Source organism: Mobula hypostoma, chromosome 18 (assembly GCF_963921235.1).
Source record: "Mobula hypostoma chromosome 18, sMobHyp1.1, whole genome shotgun sequence".
Classification (NCBI taxonomy): Eukaryota; Metazoa; Chordata; class Chondrichthyes; order Myliobatiformes; family Myliobatidae; genus Mobula; species Mobula hypostoma.
Window position 1 is genome coordinate 4509711 of NC_086114.1, and position 17764 is coordinate 4527474.

A 17764-nucleotide genomic window follows, 5' to 3' on the forward strand; every position below is an offset into this window, starting at 1 on the left:
TGGCTCGAAGGGCCAGAAGGGCTTATCCCACACTATACTCAATAAATAAATAAATAAAGTAGTTGGTGGGGGGGGGGGTGTGGAGAAGTGGGTTAGTGGGTGGAGGTGTTGATCATCCTTACTGCTTAGGGAAAGAAACTGTTTTCTGAGTCTGGTGATCCTAGCATGGATGCTACGAAGCCTCCTCCCTGATGGGAGTGGGACAAGCAGTCCATGAGCAGAGTGGGTGAGATCTTTCATGCTGTGTACATACATCTACTGATGCTTCTGGACACATCTTTAGTGATGTTCCTGGAATCATCGGGTGTTTCGAGTCTTTCAACACCATACAACCTCCTCCCGGTAGTTACTCTCCCGCGTAATCATTGGTGATTCACTGACATTGTTTCATCCTTTTTCACAGTTGGAAACAAATGTGGCAGCAAGATTATTGGCAGAGTGTTGACCAAGCTGAAGCCCTGACAACCATGATTCTCCGGAATGAGACCGACTCAAGTAAACTGTGGGATTATGTTCATCAACTGTTAATGAAGAGGACTAAACACTAATACTGGGAGTAAAACCGTTCACAAATCTGACTTGAAAATCATGCCAAAAGTGGATAAGTCCTACTGCATGTGTGTGATTTAATGGTCATGTGGACTTATCTATAGATCTATTTTCATTGAGAATAATTTCTTACGATTTTATATTTTTGTAAGTTCATTCATTCTGCTTAAAAGGCCAAAAATATGCAGTTTTTTAAACTTTATGGGGGTGTAAGGAAAGAAATGTTCACCCTCGTTGAACTGATTGCAGGAATCCATTGGTCCAGCACATACATTATACTGTCTGTTGTAAAACATAGAACACTACATCACAGTACAGGCCCTTCGGTACACAATGTTGTGCTGACCTTTTAACCTTCTACGATCAATCTAACTCTTCCCTCCCTCATAGCCCTCCATTTTATGTTATAAAGGTCGTGCTAAGCTGTACATGTTGCACTCACTTGGGTTGGTAGGTTAACTGGTCACAGTAAAGCCCCTGCTGTGTAGGTGAATGGAAGAATCAGTGGTTCATGAGTTATACAGCACGGAAACTGACCCAACTCATCCATGCCGACCAAGGTTCCCATCTAAATTAATCATATATGGCGCATAACCCTGTAAACCTTTCCTGTAATCTTAAACAAATCTTTTGCACTGACTTTAACCTGCTTTTAACATTCATTCAGACTTGTACCTTATTCAGTGCTAACAGGAAGGTAGAAATGGTACACTTCCATTTCAGTCTTGAAAGAGTTAAAGGGAGTGTGGGATGAATAGAATGGCATTCGAGTGGTGTTTCATTAAAACAATAGCTTCTTGGATTTGGCTTAATGCGACAGAAAGCCACAAACTCCAATTATCTACTTAGAACTACAAAACTACTGTACGTTTATTAGGATAGAAAAGAACAGAGCAAGTATTAAAACGTTTTTCTATGCGCAGCACCTCTCTCGATCTGCAGCTTTGTTCAAGACCAGCCCGTCAGTGAAGCCCCAAAAAACTACCCCCAAGCCCCCTGACTGCTCTACTGTTATATCTTTGCACTGATTTGAAATGCTGCAGTAAGCGAACAAGTACCTCGCACTATCTCAAACCACCGGGTCAGAACCAATCATCACTTGTCAACACTCGTCATGAGTCCCAGCCCGTGTTTAACTAACACTCCTGTTCCCATGCTTGCTCCATAGTATTGCATTCTCATGCTCTGTTCCCATCATAGTAATCAGTGCTCTGACAGACACTTCTGTTACATTCAAGGCCACAGTGGTGGTGAGACAGTCAAAACCCTTTACAATACAAGTGGAATTGGTGCCAGTGGGTGTTCGATGTTTGGCACAGTTCGAGCTGGTTGAAGAGCCTGTTTTCATGTTTTATGACTCTGACACATGCTGGTCTCTCCCTTTTATGGACTTAGACCATCAGATGTAGGAGCTGAATTAGGCCCTTTGGTCCATTGAGTCTGCTCTGCCATTTCATCATGACTAATCCAATTTTCCTCTCAGCCCCAGTCTCCTGCCTTTACCCCGTATTCCTTCATGCCCTGAGCAATCAAGAATCTATCATCCTCTTCCTTAAATATACATAAAGGCTTGACCTCCACAGCTGACTGTGACAAAGTATTCCACAGATTCAGCACTCTCTAGCTAAAGAAATTCCTCCTCATCTCCATTCTAAAAGGACAGTCCTATTCTGAGGCTGTGCCCTCTGGTCTCAGACTCTCCCACCATAGGAAATATCTTCTCCACATCCACTCTATCAAGGCCTTTCATCATTCTATAAGTTTCAATGAGGTGACCCTTCACTCTTCTGAATTCTACTGAATACAGGCCTAGAGACATCAAGCTCTCCTCATATGATAAGCCGTTCAATCCTGCAATCATTTTTGTGAACCTCCTTTGAACCCTCTCCAGTTTTGTCACATCCTTTCTAAGCTAAGAGGCTCAAAACTGCTCACAATCCTCCAAGTGAGGCCTCACTAGTTAGTGTTTTATAAAGTTTCAACATTACTTGTGGATATCTCCTCAGCTACACTGTACAAGAAGATAAGAAATTCTAAATGTTAAACACGAGATTCTGAGAAGCTGGAAATCTAGAGTGACAAACAAAATGCTGGAGGAACTCAGCAGGTCAGACAGCATCTACGGAGAGGAATAAGGAGTTGACATATAAAATTTGAAGTAAATTCATTATCGAAGTACACAAATCTCACTATATACTATACTACCCTAAGATTATGTCACAGTACAAAGAAACACAATAGAGTCAATGAAAAACGTCGTGCAACAAAGACGAGAAACAACCAATGCACAGAAGACAACAAACTGAGCAAATACAAAAAAAGGCTGGTGGCGTAGTGGCATCAGCACCGGACTTCGGAGCGAAGGCTCCTGAGTTTGAACCCAGCCGGCTCCCCAGGCACGCTTTCCATCCGTGCTGGGTTGAGCCTCGAGCTAGCAACTCAACCTCGTAAAAAAGAAATTGCCTGCTACAGAAACATCAACAGCAAAAAACTGATGGCCTACGCTCTCTCGTGAGTTTAAAAGGCAATTTCCTTTCCTTACATAAGTAATATCTAGAACATGAGTTGTAGAGTCCTTAAGAGTGAGTCCATAGATATTGGAATCATTTCATTGTTGAGGTGAGTGAAGTTATCCTCTCTGGATCAAAAGCCTTTGGTTGATGGGTAATAGCTGTTCCTGAACCTGCTAGTGTGGACTTGAGATGTTTCAGCCTGAGACCCTTCATCAGGAAGTAACACTATGCTGTGGGCATTACAGAGGGGTGTTTAGATGTCACCTTCTCTTCCATTCCTTAACCCTTTTGGTCTAATTATTGTCTTTCATGAAGGGGTTGCAAAGTAAGTTTGGATTAAACTATAAAGCAGATAAAAGCCATTTAGCTCCGGAGTCTCAGCTCCCTCCCAATGATAGTCTCAGGAAGTAACCTCACATCTCCACATTCCCCAGTGCCCCAAGTCTTCTAGCCTGCATGTGATCTCCCCCCCACCCCTGAGTATCATCTTGACTATAATCACCAACTACTAATCCTTCACCAAGATCCAATTAGTTCCCCCAACTATCCACACAAACTCCAAATAGCATCTGCCCCACAGATATCCAGAAGCCAACACACACCCAACCTCCGCATTCCTCTTGTTCCTGACCGCTCGACCTATTAGTTTGCCCTGACTCTCCTGATCCTTAATCTACCCACTCCACCCCTGATCTCTGCTGCCTCGAGGTGCACTGGGCTGTCTTGGATTTGCCTGACTTTCTGGGCTTCAGTACTTCTTGACCACAGTCCCACTCTTAGCAATAGTACGATCTTGCATATTATCATTGTGTTTCCTAATCCATTTTGTAATATGGGGGTCAGATCTGTGCATATTGTTCCCCCTTACCTAACCTATGTTCTATGTCATTTTAACATAACTCTCATCTTCTGAACTCCAGTAACTGGTCTGAAGCCAGGACCACATATAGTTTTTGAGTGAACCAAGATTAAAGATTTACAGTCACAGAGCTAAACAGACTGAAACAGGCTGTTAACAACAGGAACTCTGCAGATGCTGGAAATTCAAGCAACACACATCAAAGTTGCTGGTGAACGCAGCAGGCCAGGCAGCATCTCTAGGAAGAGGTTAGTCCTGACGAAGGGTCTCGGCCTGAAACGTCGACTGCACCTCTTCCTAGAGATGCTGCCTGGCCTGCTGCGTTCACCAGCAACTTTGATGTGTGTTGCTTGAAACAGGCTGTTTATTTATTTTTTTCTTTTAGTGATGCAACGTGGAGAACGCCCTTCCAGCCCTTCAGCCATGACGCCCCAGCAACCCTGATTAACCATGTCCCAATCATAGGACAATTTACAATGACCAATTGACCGGTGTATGTCTTTGGACTGTGCAAAGAAACCAGAGGACCCAGAGAAAACCCACGTGTTCCACAGGGAAGATGTACAGAGACTCCTTACAGAGGATGCCAGGATTGAACTCCAAAGTCCAACACCCTGAGCTGTAATAGCATTGTGCTAACTAGTACACTACCGTGCTGCCTAGTTCAGCCCAACTCATCAGGCTCACCATAATGCACATCTAAGTTGGTCCCTTTTCTTTGTGTTGGCCCATATCCTCTGAACCTTTTCTGTCTGTGTACCTGTCCAAGTACTCTTTAAATGTCAAAATTATAATTGCCACTTCCACTGACGTATACTCACTACCCTCTGAATGAACACAGTAGTGCCTCAGGTCGCTTATAAATCTTTCTGCTCTCACCTTAAACCTGTACCCTCTAGTTTTGAACCCCCCTACTTTGGGAAAAAGACTTTGACTATTCACCTTATCTATGCCCCTCATGATTTTATAAACCTATATGAGATCACCCCTCACTCTCCAATGGTCCTGAAAAAAGAGTCCAAGCTTCCCAGCCTTGAATAAACCAAAACACGTAAATGGAATTTAATCCTTATTTAAATTTGATTTTTTTTGCCCTTGTTTTTCAATATAAATATTTAGAAGTACAAAATTGGTAATATGGTACCCTTTTTTCCAACTGAGAATGGGAGGGACTACAAGAAGTCATGGCTTTATGGTGAAAGATGAAAAGTTTAAGGGGAGACATCTTCACTCAGAAGGTCATGAGAGTGTGGAGCAAGCAGCCAGTACAAGTGGTGCATGCAAGCTTGATTTCAATGTTTAAGGGAAGTTTGGGTAGGTACACGAATGGTAGGGGTATGGAAGGCTATGGGCCCCGTGCAGGTCGATGGAAGTAGACAGTTTAAATGGTTTGACACAGACTAGATGGGTCATAGGGCCTGTTTCAGTGCTGTACTTTTCTATGACTCTAGGTGAGTTATTCAACACTCCCAAAATTTTGATTCCTGTGGCTTACTTTGGCTTCAACCAAAACAGATTTCAAGAGAGATGTAACTCCCAAATACCTGCTTACGTAAAGTTCATGCAAGTGAGTGCTTGTGATATAGTGAAGAGTGTTTGCATTGAAAATTGGGTGGAGGAATTTATTTCACAGGAGCTAGAAAGCACAAAGATTAAGGGATGCTGTGTGTTCAGGGAGTTCAGCTTCATGTGAGTTTTTGATATAAAGAAGCTTACAGCCTTGAAATGAAGTGCTTAGTATTTTTCTTAACCAAAGCAAATAAAACGTCTGGCTTTCATTTAGAGGGTGGCAGGAGGTTATAAAAAATGTGCACAAAAATATTTTGAATGCATGCCTTCAATCTTTGTACTTTAGGGGCCACCACTGCAGACCTAGCAGGAGATCCATTATGTGGCAACTTGCAATTTCTTCCTCTGTCTGTCCAAGGTTACTTGTTCATTTATCTTTTGGTCACGGGAGGTTCGTTACTGCAGGTTTGCTTGTCTGCTTTGTGGTGATTGACAGCAGCGATGTTCAAGCAGGGTTAATTGATGCCGGAGGGAGAGCAAAGCTCCACTGGAGAACTGTCAGATGTTCAACTGTCAATTATCTTAAGTTTTCAGTTGTTGCTGAAGCTTTATGGAGTTTGTATGAAACATGACGTAGTCTTGAGATATAGATTTATTACCAACAAAGGTGCATTGTTGATTTTAACGATTTTTGACAAAACTGACTCATGACCAGGAAAAATATTGGAGGATTGTTCAGCAAGATAATTTAAGATACTGTACAATGTTATATAGGTGTAGGATTTACTTAAATCACTAAAAGTACCCCTGCCTAACAAGTGTATGAGTACAAGACTTATAGCACATGATTCATTTGGGATTGTGAAATAGTGTATTCCTTCTGCAGATTATCTTACATCGGAAATCAGTTCATCAATAGAACTATTCCACAGTCAAAATGGAAGTCCAACCTTTATAGATAAAATGATTAGTTAAAATTTTCCACTACATTCTACAGCAATGAAAACAGTGGCCGAACATTACTCTGGGAAAACACTGGATATCAAATACACATGAAAGGAGCTGTTGATCCACTGTTCTCTACTGCTGTTGGTGGGTTGAGATGCAGTTGTTAATTGCAGAATACACTTAGTAGCCACTTTATTAGGTACACCTGTACACCTGCTCCTTAATGCAAATATCTCATCAGCCAATCATGTGGCAGCAACTCAATGCATAAAAGCATGCAGACATGGTCTAGAGGTTCGGTTGTTGTTCAGACCAAACCTCAGAATGGGAAAGTAATGTGATCTAAGTGACTTTGATCATGGAATGATTGTTGGTGCCAGGCAGGGTGGTTGAGTATCTCAGAAACTATTCATCTCCTGGGATTTTCACGCACAACAGTTCTAGAGTTTACAGAGAATGGTGAAAAACAACAAAACATCCGGAGAGTGGCAGTCTTGCAGGTGAAAATGCCTGTGAATGAGAGAGGTCAGAGGGGAATGGCCAAACTAGTTCAAGCTGACAGGAAGTCAACAGTACCTCAAATAACCACGCATTACAACAGTGATATCAGAAAAGCATCTTTGACCGCACAATACGTCAAATCTACAGCACCAGCAGACTGCACTGGATTCTATTCCTGTACCTAATTAAGTGGCCACTGAGTGTAGTAACCCAATTGAGGAGCTTTGACTAATATATTTCTACTCCGCTGTCTGGTAACCTAAGATTTGGAAGAACTGCACTTTAGCCTTTCAATGCAATTTGAATCTTTATATTATTATGTTAATTTAAAATGGATGCCAAAGAATTGTTTCAAGTTGTTTACCTGGATTCTTTCTACTTATGGACATTTTTTTTTGAGTATTGTACATCATTCAACCTTACCTACTCAGTGAGGCTAACATGGAAGAAGCAAGGAATTTTTTTTTTGTCTACCTGTTCAAGTGGTGCTGTTTAAACAGAATTTGTTGAGCATAACCAAAGGAATTTATTGCTACATATTGCTTTGGTATTTATCACTACATTGTAGAGCCTGGTTACCTCATCCAAATCTGACAGAACTCACCTCTGTGTATGCTATTTGATTCTTGTCTTGCCATTCCAGCTCAGCTCTGTGTTTTATCCAGCTCGGAATGTTTTGCTGTGTATTACTGCCTGCATTCCCTGTTGTTAATCTCAGACAGATCCAGAGCATGTTTCAAGATGTTACATTTCCAATGAACGGCAGGTTGGTGCAAGATAGGGGAAAAAAATCAATCCTCAGGCGAGGGTTGAGTGAGGTTTTACCATGGTTAGAGTGGGTTGGTTTATGTTTTAAATGCATACCTATGCGTTGTGACTGCCTGACTCACTGGAGAGACACAAACTAGTGGTATAAAAATCTCTAATCAGAATCAGGTTTCATATCACTGGCATATGTCATGAAATTTGTTGCTTTGTGGTGAGAGTACATTGCAATACATAATAATAAAAACTATAAATTACAATAAATATATCCAAAAATGAAAATTCAATTAGTGCAAAAAGAGATGGAAAAGTACTGAGATAGTGTTCATAGGAACATTGTCTGTTCAGAAATCTGATGGCGGAAAATGAGAAACTGTTCTTAAAATGGTGAGTTGTGCCTTGAGGCTCCTGTAGCTCCTCCTGATGGTAACAATGAGAAGATAGGGGTCCTTAACGATCGCCTTTTCAGGGTGTCCTGGATGCTGGGGAGGGTTAGGGTTAGTACATGTTAGAGCTGGCTGAGTTTGCAAATTTATGTAGCTTTTCCAGTCCTGTGCAGTGTCCCCTCCATAACTCCACTAGTTAGAATACTCTGTATGGTACATCTGCAAAAATTTGCAAAAATCTTTGGTGACATACCAAGTCTTCTCAAACTCCTAATGAGAAACAAACAGAAAAGGTCTACTGGAGAGAACCTCGTTCTCCTCTCCTGACACAGTGTTTTATTTTCTGAACACAAAAATAACAATAAAAGATTACAGTATCTATAATTACCTATTTTAACATTTTGGACGGTAGCTTTGCAGAATTACATAGTTACAATAGTAGTGCATCCCAACTAGCAGAAACTCATTTGAATATTCAAATACAGACGGCTGGTCTGATAACGAATTTCCATGCTATGAAAATGAGCTTTTTGCAGCAACAGCACTGTACATTGTTAGACAGTTGGGCACCACGGTGGTGTAGCAGTTAGTGCAACGCTATTACAGCTTGGGGCTTCAGATCTCAGAGTACAGCACCAACATCATCTCTAAGGAGTCTGTACATCCTCCCCATGGAATGCATGGGTTTTCTCTGGATGTTCCAGGTTCCTCCCACAGTCCAAAGACATACTGGTTAGTAGGTTAATTGGTCGTTGTAAGTTGTCCAGTGATTAGGTTAGGGTTAAATCGGGAATTGCTGGGCAGCGCGGCTCGAAGGGCTGGATGGACCTATTCTATATTGCATCCCAATAAAAAAACTCCTGTTTAAGTCCAGCTATAAATAACTCCAGATTGACACTTAACATCTGCTCAAATAGGTAGAATTAGCAGTTAGTAATAAATTGCCACCCAATGTTGCATCCAAGAGCTTATTTAGGGGAAAAGATCATTCCCCAGTTGCGAAATTCCTCAGTCTTTCTGTCAGCAGAATACAATGTTAAATGTCAGGTGTAGGGCCCAGCAAACTCATTGCTTAACTGTTACAGAATTTGTTAAGGATAATCACTGTAGTTCATTGCGTGCTTCAATAAACTAGAAGAAAGATATAGCCATACTCATGAAATACGTTCCAGTAATTATAATTGAACAATGGTCAGATTTGTTATCTTTGCAGCAACATTGTACTGCTGCCACAAAGACAACAAATTTCACGATATATGCAGGTGATTTTAAACCTGATTCTGATTGTACTTTCTGAGTTGTAACACGCAGTATTCAACCTTGTTTACACAAATAAAAGAAAAGCAGTGTTGTTACAAAAAAAAATCAGAAATACTATGACTGTTTGGTCAGAAGTATGGCTAATTTCTATTTTTATCTGTTCTTTCCATTTAACTTCTATATATTTGAATCTAAATTGCTTGTGAGGGTCTTATTCTGAACGTGCAGAATGCTTCCTCAAAATAACCCTCTCAATCCCAGTGGCAGGGGTCGTATTATTATTTTAGTCAAGTTATATGAGGTAAAAGAAAGTAGTTTTTATTCGTAATGCAGATAATGTTGGATACAAGATCAATAAAAATTACAATTCAAAAATGAGTTCTTCACATGCTATTAAAGAGATTATGTTGTTTTTCAGATTCATAGCTTATCAGTTTGAACCATAAAACTCTTGTCATTTATTCCTCCTAAATTTTGACAATACCACTCCACACAGCCACCTTCAGGTTAAACTCTCAGTGTTGAATTCAGTGTTGCACTTCCCTGCTCTAATTAATTCTTCCCATCAAACAGGGTTTAAATGGGCTTGAGTAGAGAATGCAGGGTGTTTGTTGTAGGGCTGTATGAAGCTACGAAACATCTAAGAATGGTCCAACCTTGCCATGGTTTGACCCAGAGAGCTATGTTGGCTGGAGTCAGGGCTTTATGCTTTGGCTCTTGGTAGGGTTACCCATGCCAAACAGGTCAAGCCAGACTAGAAGTGATCTACCAGTCCTCCAGGTTCAGGGGTTCAGTTCAGTTTGTTCAAACAAACCTTATGAAACAGCATTGAAGAATCACTTCTACATCGGAGTGTGACAGTATTCCTGAGACTCCATCTGGGCCTTGCATGACTGACAGAAGAGAAAGTTACTGTCACGATGAAGGTGTCCTTGGACACCACCAAGAGAGATAGAGGACCTTCATGGCTGCCCTAAGTGCCAGCAGGCATAACAAGCAGTATGTAAGTATAAAGCTACAAAGAGGATGAACGAGACTATGGAGAGTTTCAAACATAAACATGAGAACTGGAACACCAGATTAGGTGATACTTGCGTACTTCTCTGCAGTGATGTTACACTGCCAGATTTTGACTTGCTCAGATGGACGGATAAGATTCCATACGTCAGAAAAAGAAGAGTAGCAGATCATTCTGATTGTCTAACCCACGGTTTCAAAGTACAAACTAACTTTATCATCCAAGTATGTATATGTCATGAAATACTACCATGATATTCCTTTTCTTGCAGGCATTCACAAAATGCAGTAGAATCAACGAAAAACCACACACAAAGACTGACAAACAACAATGTTCAAAAGAAGACAAGCTGCAAATACAAAAACAACAAATAACTTTAAATAAATAATATTGATTACAGGAGTTGTAGAGTCCTTGAAGATGAGTTTGTAGCTTGTGGAATCTGTTCAGTGTTGTGGTGAGTGAAATTCACACCGGTTCAGGAGCCTGATGGTTGAAGGGTAATAACTGTTCCTGAACCTGGTGGTGTGGGACTTAAGAATCCTGTTCCACTTTCCTAATGGTAGCAGTGAGAAAAGAGCGTCGTCTGGATAGTAAGAGTCCTTGATAATGGGTGCAACTTTCTTGTGGCAGTGCTCTTTGCAGGTGTGCCCGATGGTGGGGAGGGCTTTGCCTGTGATGGACTGAGATATAACCACCATTTTGTGTCTACATTTTGACCCCTAACCATATCACTCAAATAAAGCTACCTGAAACCTAGCCCTGGTTGGTAGTAAATTGTCACATGCACCAAGGTACAGGGTTTTGCATACCGTTCATACAGACCAATTAATTACACCAGTGCATTATGGTAGAACAAGGTAAAACAATAACAAAGTTCAAAATAAAGTGTTAGAGAGAAAGTACAGTGCAGGTAGACAATAAGGTGCAAGGTCATAATGAGGTAAATTGTGGGGTTAAGAGTCCATCTTATTGTACTAGGGAAACAACAGAAGAGCAGAAGCTGTCTTTGTGCCTGGTGGTACGTACTTTCAGGTTTTTAGCCAGGTTGGATGTGTTCTTTGCTTATGCTGGCTACTTTACCAAGGTATTGAGAGGTTTAGACAAGGTCCATGAAGGAGAGGCTGGTGTTATAAGGAATTAGAATTACGAAATCCCCTCTTTCCACAGTTCCTAACAGCAGTAGAGTAACAGTGCCATTAATATGTACCAGATTTAGCACAACTGGACAATAGTAGGTTTCTGGACAATTTAATCTCTCTTATATTTTTAGTGGCATTTCTACAACCAGATGATGGTGAATATGTGGGATTTGTTGTCATAGACAACTGTAGCAGCCAGGTTATTAGATGTATTTAAGGCAGAGATTGATAATGTAATGAGTTCTTTGGCCTGTGTGGGGTACCAGAGAGCAGTGGGCTCCAAGGTTTTTAGAGCACCTGAATTGGTTAATTGTTGTTTCATGAGAGTTGTTAATCATTTAGAGTTCCTTGTGCTTTTCTCAAATGACTCATTCTTTATAATGCAGTCTCCTGGAACCTTCTGTTTTAGCTTGTTAAATTTATTTTGATAGGCTCAGGGATTACATGTTACTTGTATTATTTAAACTGATACCTGATTAGCACTAATCACAGGGTCCTAGTTTTGAGAATTTTACTTCTCTTAGTAAACACAAAATAATCTGCAGATGCTGTGATCAAAGTAACACTTTCAGTATGCTGAATGAACTCAGCAGGTCAGGCAGCATCAGTTAGAAACGATGAGTCGACGTTTCGGGCTGGAACCCTTCGTCAGGACTGAAGAATGAAAGATGAGGAAGGATTTGAAGAATGCTTGTAGCTTCAGTTGAAAGATCAGTAATTTGAAAGTCAAAAGGGTGGGGGAGGGGAAACGACGTCATAGCCCCGAAAAATCTAACTTCTGGTAATTCCCTCCCCCTCCCTTCCCCTATCCCTATTTCACTCTACCCCCTCCCCCAGCTCCCTCATGGTTCCACCTCCTTCTACCACCCATTGTTTTCAGGGCTATGACGTCAATGCTTCCCCTCCCCCACCCCTTTGTCTCAAATTACTGGTCTTTCAGCTGAAACTACAAGCATTCTTCAAATCCTTCCCCATCTTTCACTCTTTAGTCCTGATGAAGGGTTCTGGCCCGAAACGTCGACTCATCATTTCTAACTGATGCTGCCCGACCTGCTGAGTTCATCCAGCATACAGAAAGTGTTACTTCTCCTAGTGTCGCTCAGCTAAGCCACCAATGTTCTTTTAGAATTATTATGAATAAACCGTCATCACTCTCTCTACATCAGAGCCTGTCATTTCTCTGCACTTGGGTTTCGATATTGCCAATGCCCATTGTAACAGATGGGTTCTCAAAGGGGTTAAGGGTTTTGGAGAGAAGGTGTGAAAATGGGGTTTGAAAAAATACCTACAGTAAAATTTAACTGTCTGCATCTACATTAATGGGGTTGGACAGTGATGCAGGCAGTGTAGAACAAGAGAGAGTTTGAGTGCTCAGTTCAATAACTGATCAAACATTTCCTTTCCCTCCTTGCGAGAGAGCAGTGTTTCAGAAGGCTGGGAATGTGCACTGTGAGAAACAAAGAGTTTGGGCAGCAGCAAGTCCAAATCACCTGAGATATTTGTGTAGCCAGAGAGCTAACCTTTAAAATAATGTCAGAAAACAGAAGCTTCTTAGATGTCTTGGTCTTGCCATCAGATACTTTTAAGCTATTGCCATGAACTCCCTTGTTTCAACAAAGTTGTCTGAAATTTCAAACCTCTCTTACCACTTAAAAGTACCTTTGTGTATTCTATTCTTTCCTGAAATTATTTAACCAATGTTAAATATTGTATTTGATCACCTGGCATACAGTTTTTAATGATTATGTGGCATCATTAAGTTTGTAATAACAGCTGCACCAAGAAAGAGTGTGTGTGTGGACTGGCGTGAGGGTGTGAGGGTGGGGGGGTAAGGCTGAAGTATTGTTAACAAAGAACAAGGGGTGTAACAGGGGAGGAGGAGTGTGTAAACATTGTTTGATCAAAGGGAAATCTGAGGGTTCCACTGTTCTCATCAATGGGCTTTCACCTTGAAATTGGGACCTCTCATTCATAAACACGAGGAATTCTGCAGATGCTGGAAATTCAAGCAACACACATCAAAGTTGCTGGTGAACGCAGCAGGCCAGGCAGCATCTCTAGGAAGAGGTACAGTCGACGTTTCAGGCCAAGACCCTTCGTTAGGACTAACTGAAGGAAGAGTTAGTAAGAGATTTGAAAGTGGGAGGGGGAGGGGGAGATCCAAAATGATAGGAGAAGACAGGAGGGGGAGGGATGGAGCCAAGAGCTGGACAGGTGATTGGCAAAAGGGATACGAGAGGATCATGGGACAGGAAGCCCAGGGAGAAGGAAAAGGGGGAGGGGGGAAACCCAGAGGATGGGCAAGGGGTGTAGTGAGAGGGACAGAGGGAGAAAAAGGACAGAGAGAAAAAGAATGTGTTTATATAAATAAATAATGGATGGGGTACGAGGGGGAGGTGGGGCATTAGCAGAAGTTAGAGAAGTCAATGTTCATGCCATCAGGTTGGAGGCTACCCAGACGGAATATAAGGTGTTGTTCCTCCAACCTGAGTGTGGCTTCATCTTTACAGTAGAGGAGGTCGTGGATAGACATATCAGAATGGGAATGGGATGTGGAATTAAAATGTGTGGCCACTGGGAGATCCTGCTTTCTCTGACGGACAAAGCGTCATTCATAAAGTCGCTGCAGTCAATAAGAAGGAAACCTGACACTTCCCAGGAGATAAACACAGGAAGATTCTGCACATGCTGGACATCCAGAGCAACACACACAAAATGCAAGAGGAACTCGGCAGGTCAGGCAGCATCAGACAGTTGACAACAGGACTTCGCAGGAGATGCTGGCAGAGTGACCTTGGCATATTGCAGGTGATTGTGTTGAATTGATACAACGGACGTAGAGAGAAATGTGACTGACTGCATCACAACAATTCAAAACCACAGCGGCATAAGTAACTGCAAAGAGTAGTGGGCTCAGCTCAATAGGCACAATCACAGGCACCTCTCTCCTCACAATCAAAAGTACCTGGTATGAGGCACTGTCTCAAGATCAGCTGTCGAAGATCCCCACCATCTGCTCACAACTACCATGGGACAGAAGGCACAGAACCCTAAAGTCCTACACCACCAGGTTCAAGAAAAGCTGCTTTGTTTCCGCCAGAATCAGAATCAAAATCAGATTTATGATCTCTAACATACTGTATCTCATGAAATTTGTTGCTCTGCAGCAGCAGTACAGTACAAAACATAAAAAACTACTATAAATTACAATAAGAAATATAACAAATAAATTAGTGCAAAGAGTGAGGTAGTGATCATGGGAACACACACAAAATGCTGGAGGAACTCAGCAGGTAGGGCAGCATCTATGAAAATGAATTAACGTTTCAGGCTGAGAAGGTAGGAGGAAGATGCCAGAATAAAAAAGTGGAGGGAGGGGAAGGAGGATAGTTGGAAGGTAATAGTGAAATCAGGTGGGTATGAAGGATAAAAGGCTGTAGAAGAAGGAATCAGATAGAGGACAGTAGACCACAGGAGAAAGGGAAGGAGGAGGGGATACAGGGGGAAGTAATAGGCAGGTGAGAAGAGGTAAGAGGCCAGAGTGGGGAATAGAAGAGGGGAGGGGGAGGGAATTTTTTTTACCAGAAGGAGAAATTGATATCAATGCCATCGGATCAGAGACTACACAAACAGAATATAAGCTGTTGCTCCTCCACCCAGAGGGAATTATGCACCGATTGGTCAGAACGGGAATGGGGATAGGAATCAAAATGTTTAGCCACTGGGAATTTCCGCTTCTGCCAGATGGATTGGAGGTGCTCGATGAAGTAGTCCCCCAATTTACGTCAGATTCATGGTTTCATGGTCCGTTTAGATATCTGATGGTGGAGTGTATCAGGAGCTGCTTCTAAAACAGTGAGTGTGTGGCTTCAGGCTCCAGTACCTCTTCCCTGTTGGTAGTTCATTGTAATGCAAAATTGTCGTAGTGTCACTATACTGTGTTACGAGAATACACATAAAATTAAGATGTTTGCTGGCCTGGGCTAGCATCAGTGGCATCAGCAGTTGGTCTGCCACCTGCCCTCAGGGGAAGGAGAGATAAGGAACAATGGAGCAGCGTCTGGAGATGTGTAATGAAGGGATGTGGGAGGGAGAGCTGTCTGGAGCGGCTCCCCCCTTTGAACCCTGAACTGTTTGAAGTGATGGACAGGCGATACCCCAGCAGGGGGATAAAAAGGGACAGGTTCGCTAAGGCAGAGGACACACGCCACCCGAGGTAACGAGACCCTGGAAGCGGTGCGCCTCTCACGAGTGGGTGAGAAGTACCGGACAACGCACAGGGTGGAAAGGTACGATCAGCGGGAACCCGGTGTGTGTCCGCCCTTGCCTGGGTGCCGGGTTCACTGCAGAGGATCGACCGCATCTGGAGGAGGGGTCACAGTCGGTGACCTCAGGTGACATCACCAAGGACCTGCCCAAAAGCTGTTTGTGAGCCATCTCGCTGGTCTGTGAGTGAAGCTGTGCTGAATGATGAGTTGTTCCTATTCTATCTCTCTCTTCCCCCACGTTGTCCATCGCCATGGCAACGATTACTGCGAACTGAACTGGACTGAACTTTGAGTCATTTTGAAATTGGTCATTTACCCCTAGACAACGATAGAGCTTGATTGATGCTGTTATCTTAATTCTGTGCACATGTGTGGTTATCATTGTTGAATTGTTGCATTTATTATCCTTTCGATTACTGTGTTGCTTGTTTCTTTAATAAAACTTTCTTAGTTCTAGTACTCCAGACTCCAACTGAGTGATCCATTTCTGCTGGTTTGGCAACCCAGTTACGGGGTACGTAACATAAGTGGGGTTCTCGTCCGCGATTTTGAACGCTAAATTTGGGACGGAGTAAATTGATTGGGTTAAAATTCCCGAAAGAAAGAAAAGACAAACAGCAGAAATGGAGGTTGAGGAATTTATAAAGGCGCCGACCTTGGAGGCATTAGAGGATGCCAGGAAATCGGAATTGATAGCTGTGGCCAAACGGGTGAATCTTGCTAAGGTGAAGTCGACAATGAGGAGAGAGGAGATACACAGAGCTATTGTAGAGCACTATGTATCTAAAGGTGTGTTTCCCCAAGGTGAGCTGGGGGTGGTGTCTATTGAAAAACCTGCTGGAGACGCAGTACAGGTACAGCTTGAAAAACTGAGACTCGAGCACGAGTTCCGGGTACGGCAGTTAGAACACGAAGAGAGACAGTTAGAAAGGCGGGAGAAAGAGAGAGAGTTAGAAAGGCGGGAGAAAGAGAGAGAGTTAGAAAGGCGGGAGAAAGAGAAAGAGGTAGAAAGGCAAGAGAGAGAAAGACAGTTGGAGAGAGAAGAGAGAGAGAGGGACAGACAGTTGGAGAGAGAGGAGAAACAGAGGGAAAGGGAATTTGAGCTGGAGAAGTTAAAGATAAGGGCCGAGCAGGGGCTCGTGCCGAACCAAGGTGGAGGGTTCCGGGCGACCCAGGAGGTTAGGCTGGTTCCCCCATTTGACGATACCGATGTGGATCGGTACTTTCTCCATTTCGAAAAAGTGGCTATAAGTCAGGACTGGCCGAGGGATAAGTGGGTTGTTTTACTTCAGAGTGTACTGAAAGGGAAGGCCCAAGAAGCTTACTCAGCTTTGTCCGCGGAAGATGCCCAGAGGTATGAGGTGGTGAAAGAGGCCATCCTCAGGATTTATGAAACAACATACATCAAAGTTGCTGGTTTGAGTTGGTCCCGGAGGCATACCGGCAGAGGTTCCGGAATGCGAGGAAGCGGTGGGACCGCACGTATTTGGAGTTTGCTCGTGAGATGCAAACATATTGTGAGCGTTGGTGCGCCTCGAAAGGGGTAGAGGGGGATTATGACAGACTGCTACAACTGATCCTGATTGAGCAGTTTAAAGGTTGTGTCCCTGAGGGTATGAGACCCTACCTCGATGAGAAAGAGGCAGCCACGTTAGCCGCAACTGCTAAGTTAGCGGATGAGTATGCGTTGACGCATAAAATGAAGGTTGCCCCGAGTAAAGGCTACCAGAAGGGTAGTCAGGATGGCGGGGAGAGTCCGCCGGAAAAGTCAGAAAGTAAGCCGGGGACTAGTGAAAAGGATAAGGTAGACCGGGAGCAGTCTGGTAGGAAGTCTCCTGGGGTCGTCTGTTATAATTGTGGGAAAGCCGGACACTTTGCGTCCAGGTGCTTTGCCCCAAGGAAGGAGACGGGGAAAGGAAAAGCGGAAATTTTGAATGGCTGTATTGAGCTGTTAAGCGACGCTAGGAAGGACAGGTCTGAAAAAGTCCAGGAAGGGCGCGAGAGGTTTATCTCGGCCGGACTGGTGTCAGTGAAGGAGGGGTTAAA

General features: G+C 42.9%; 1 protein-coding gene across 5 annotated transcripts in view; it reads left to right on the top strand.

Moving 5' to 3' along the window:
• fut11 (fucosyltransferase 11 (alpha (1,3) fucosyltransferase)) overlaps positions 1-17764 on the top strand; it is a 101178-nt gene that overhangs the window by 53761 nt on the left and 29653 nt on the right. The window contains exons 3-4 of one of the 5 annotated variants that reach the window (XR_010020851.1): positions 404-617; positions 10580-10694. The exons of 1 other annotated variant lie outside the window; for it this stretch is intronic. Coding sequence is in view for 3 of the 4 variants with exons in the window: in XM_063070345.1 (XP_062926415.1) it covers positions 404-548 (145 nt within the window). In the remaining variant the exon portion in view is untranslated. Of the gene's footprint in view, positions 1-403; positions 4131-10579; positions 11664-17764 lie in introns of those variants that run through there. 3 more of the 5 variants (XM_063070347.1, XM_063070348.1, XM_063070345.1) reach the window with 3 other exon arrangements.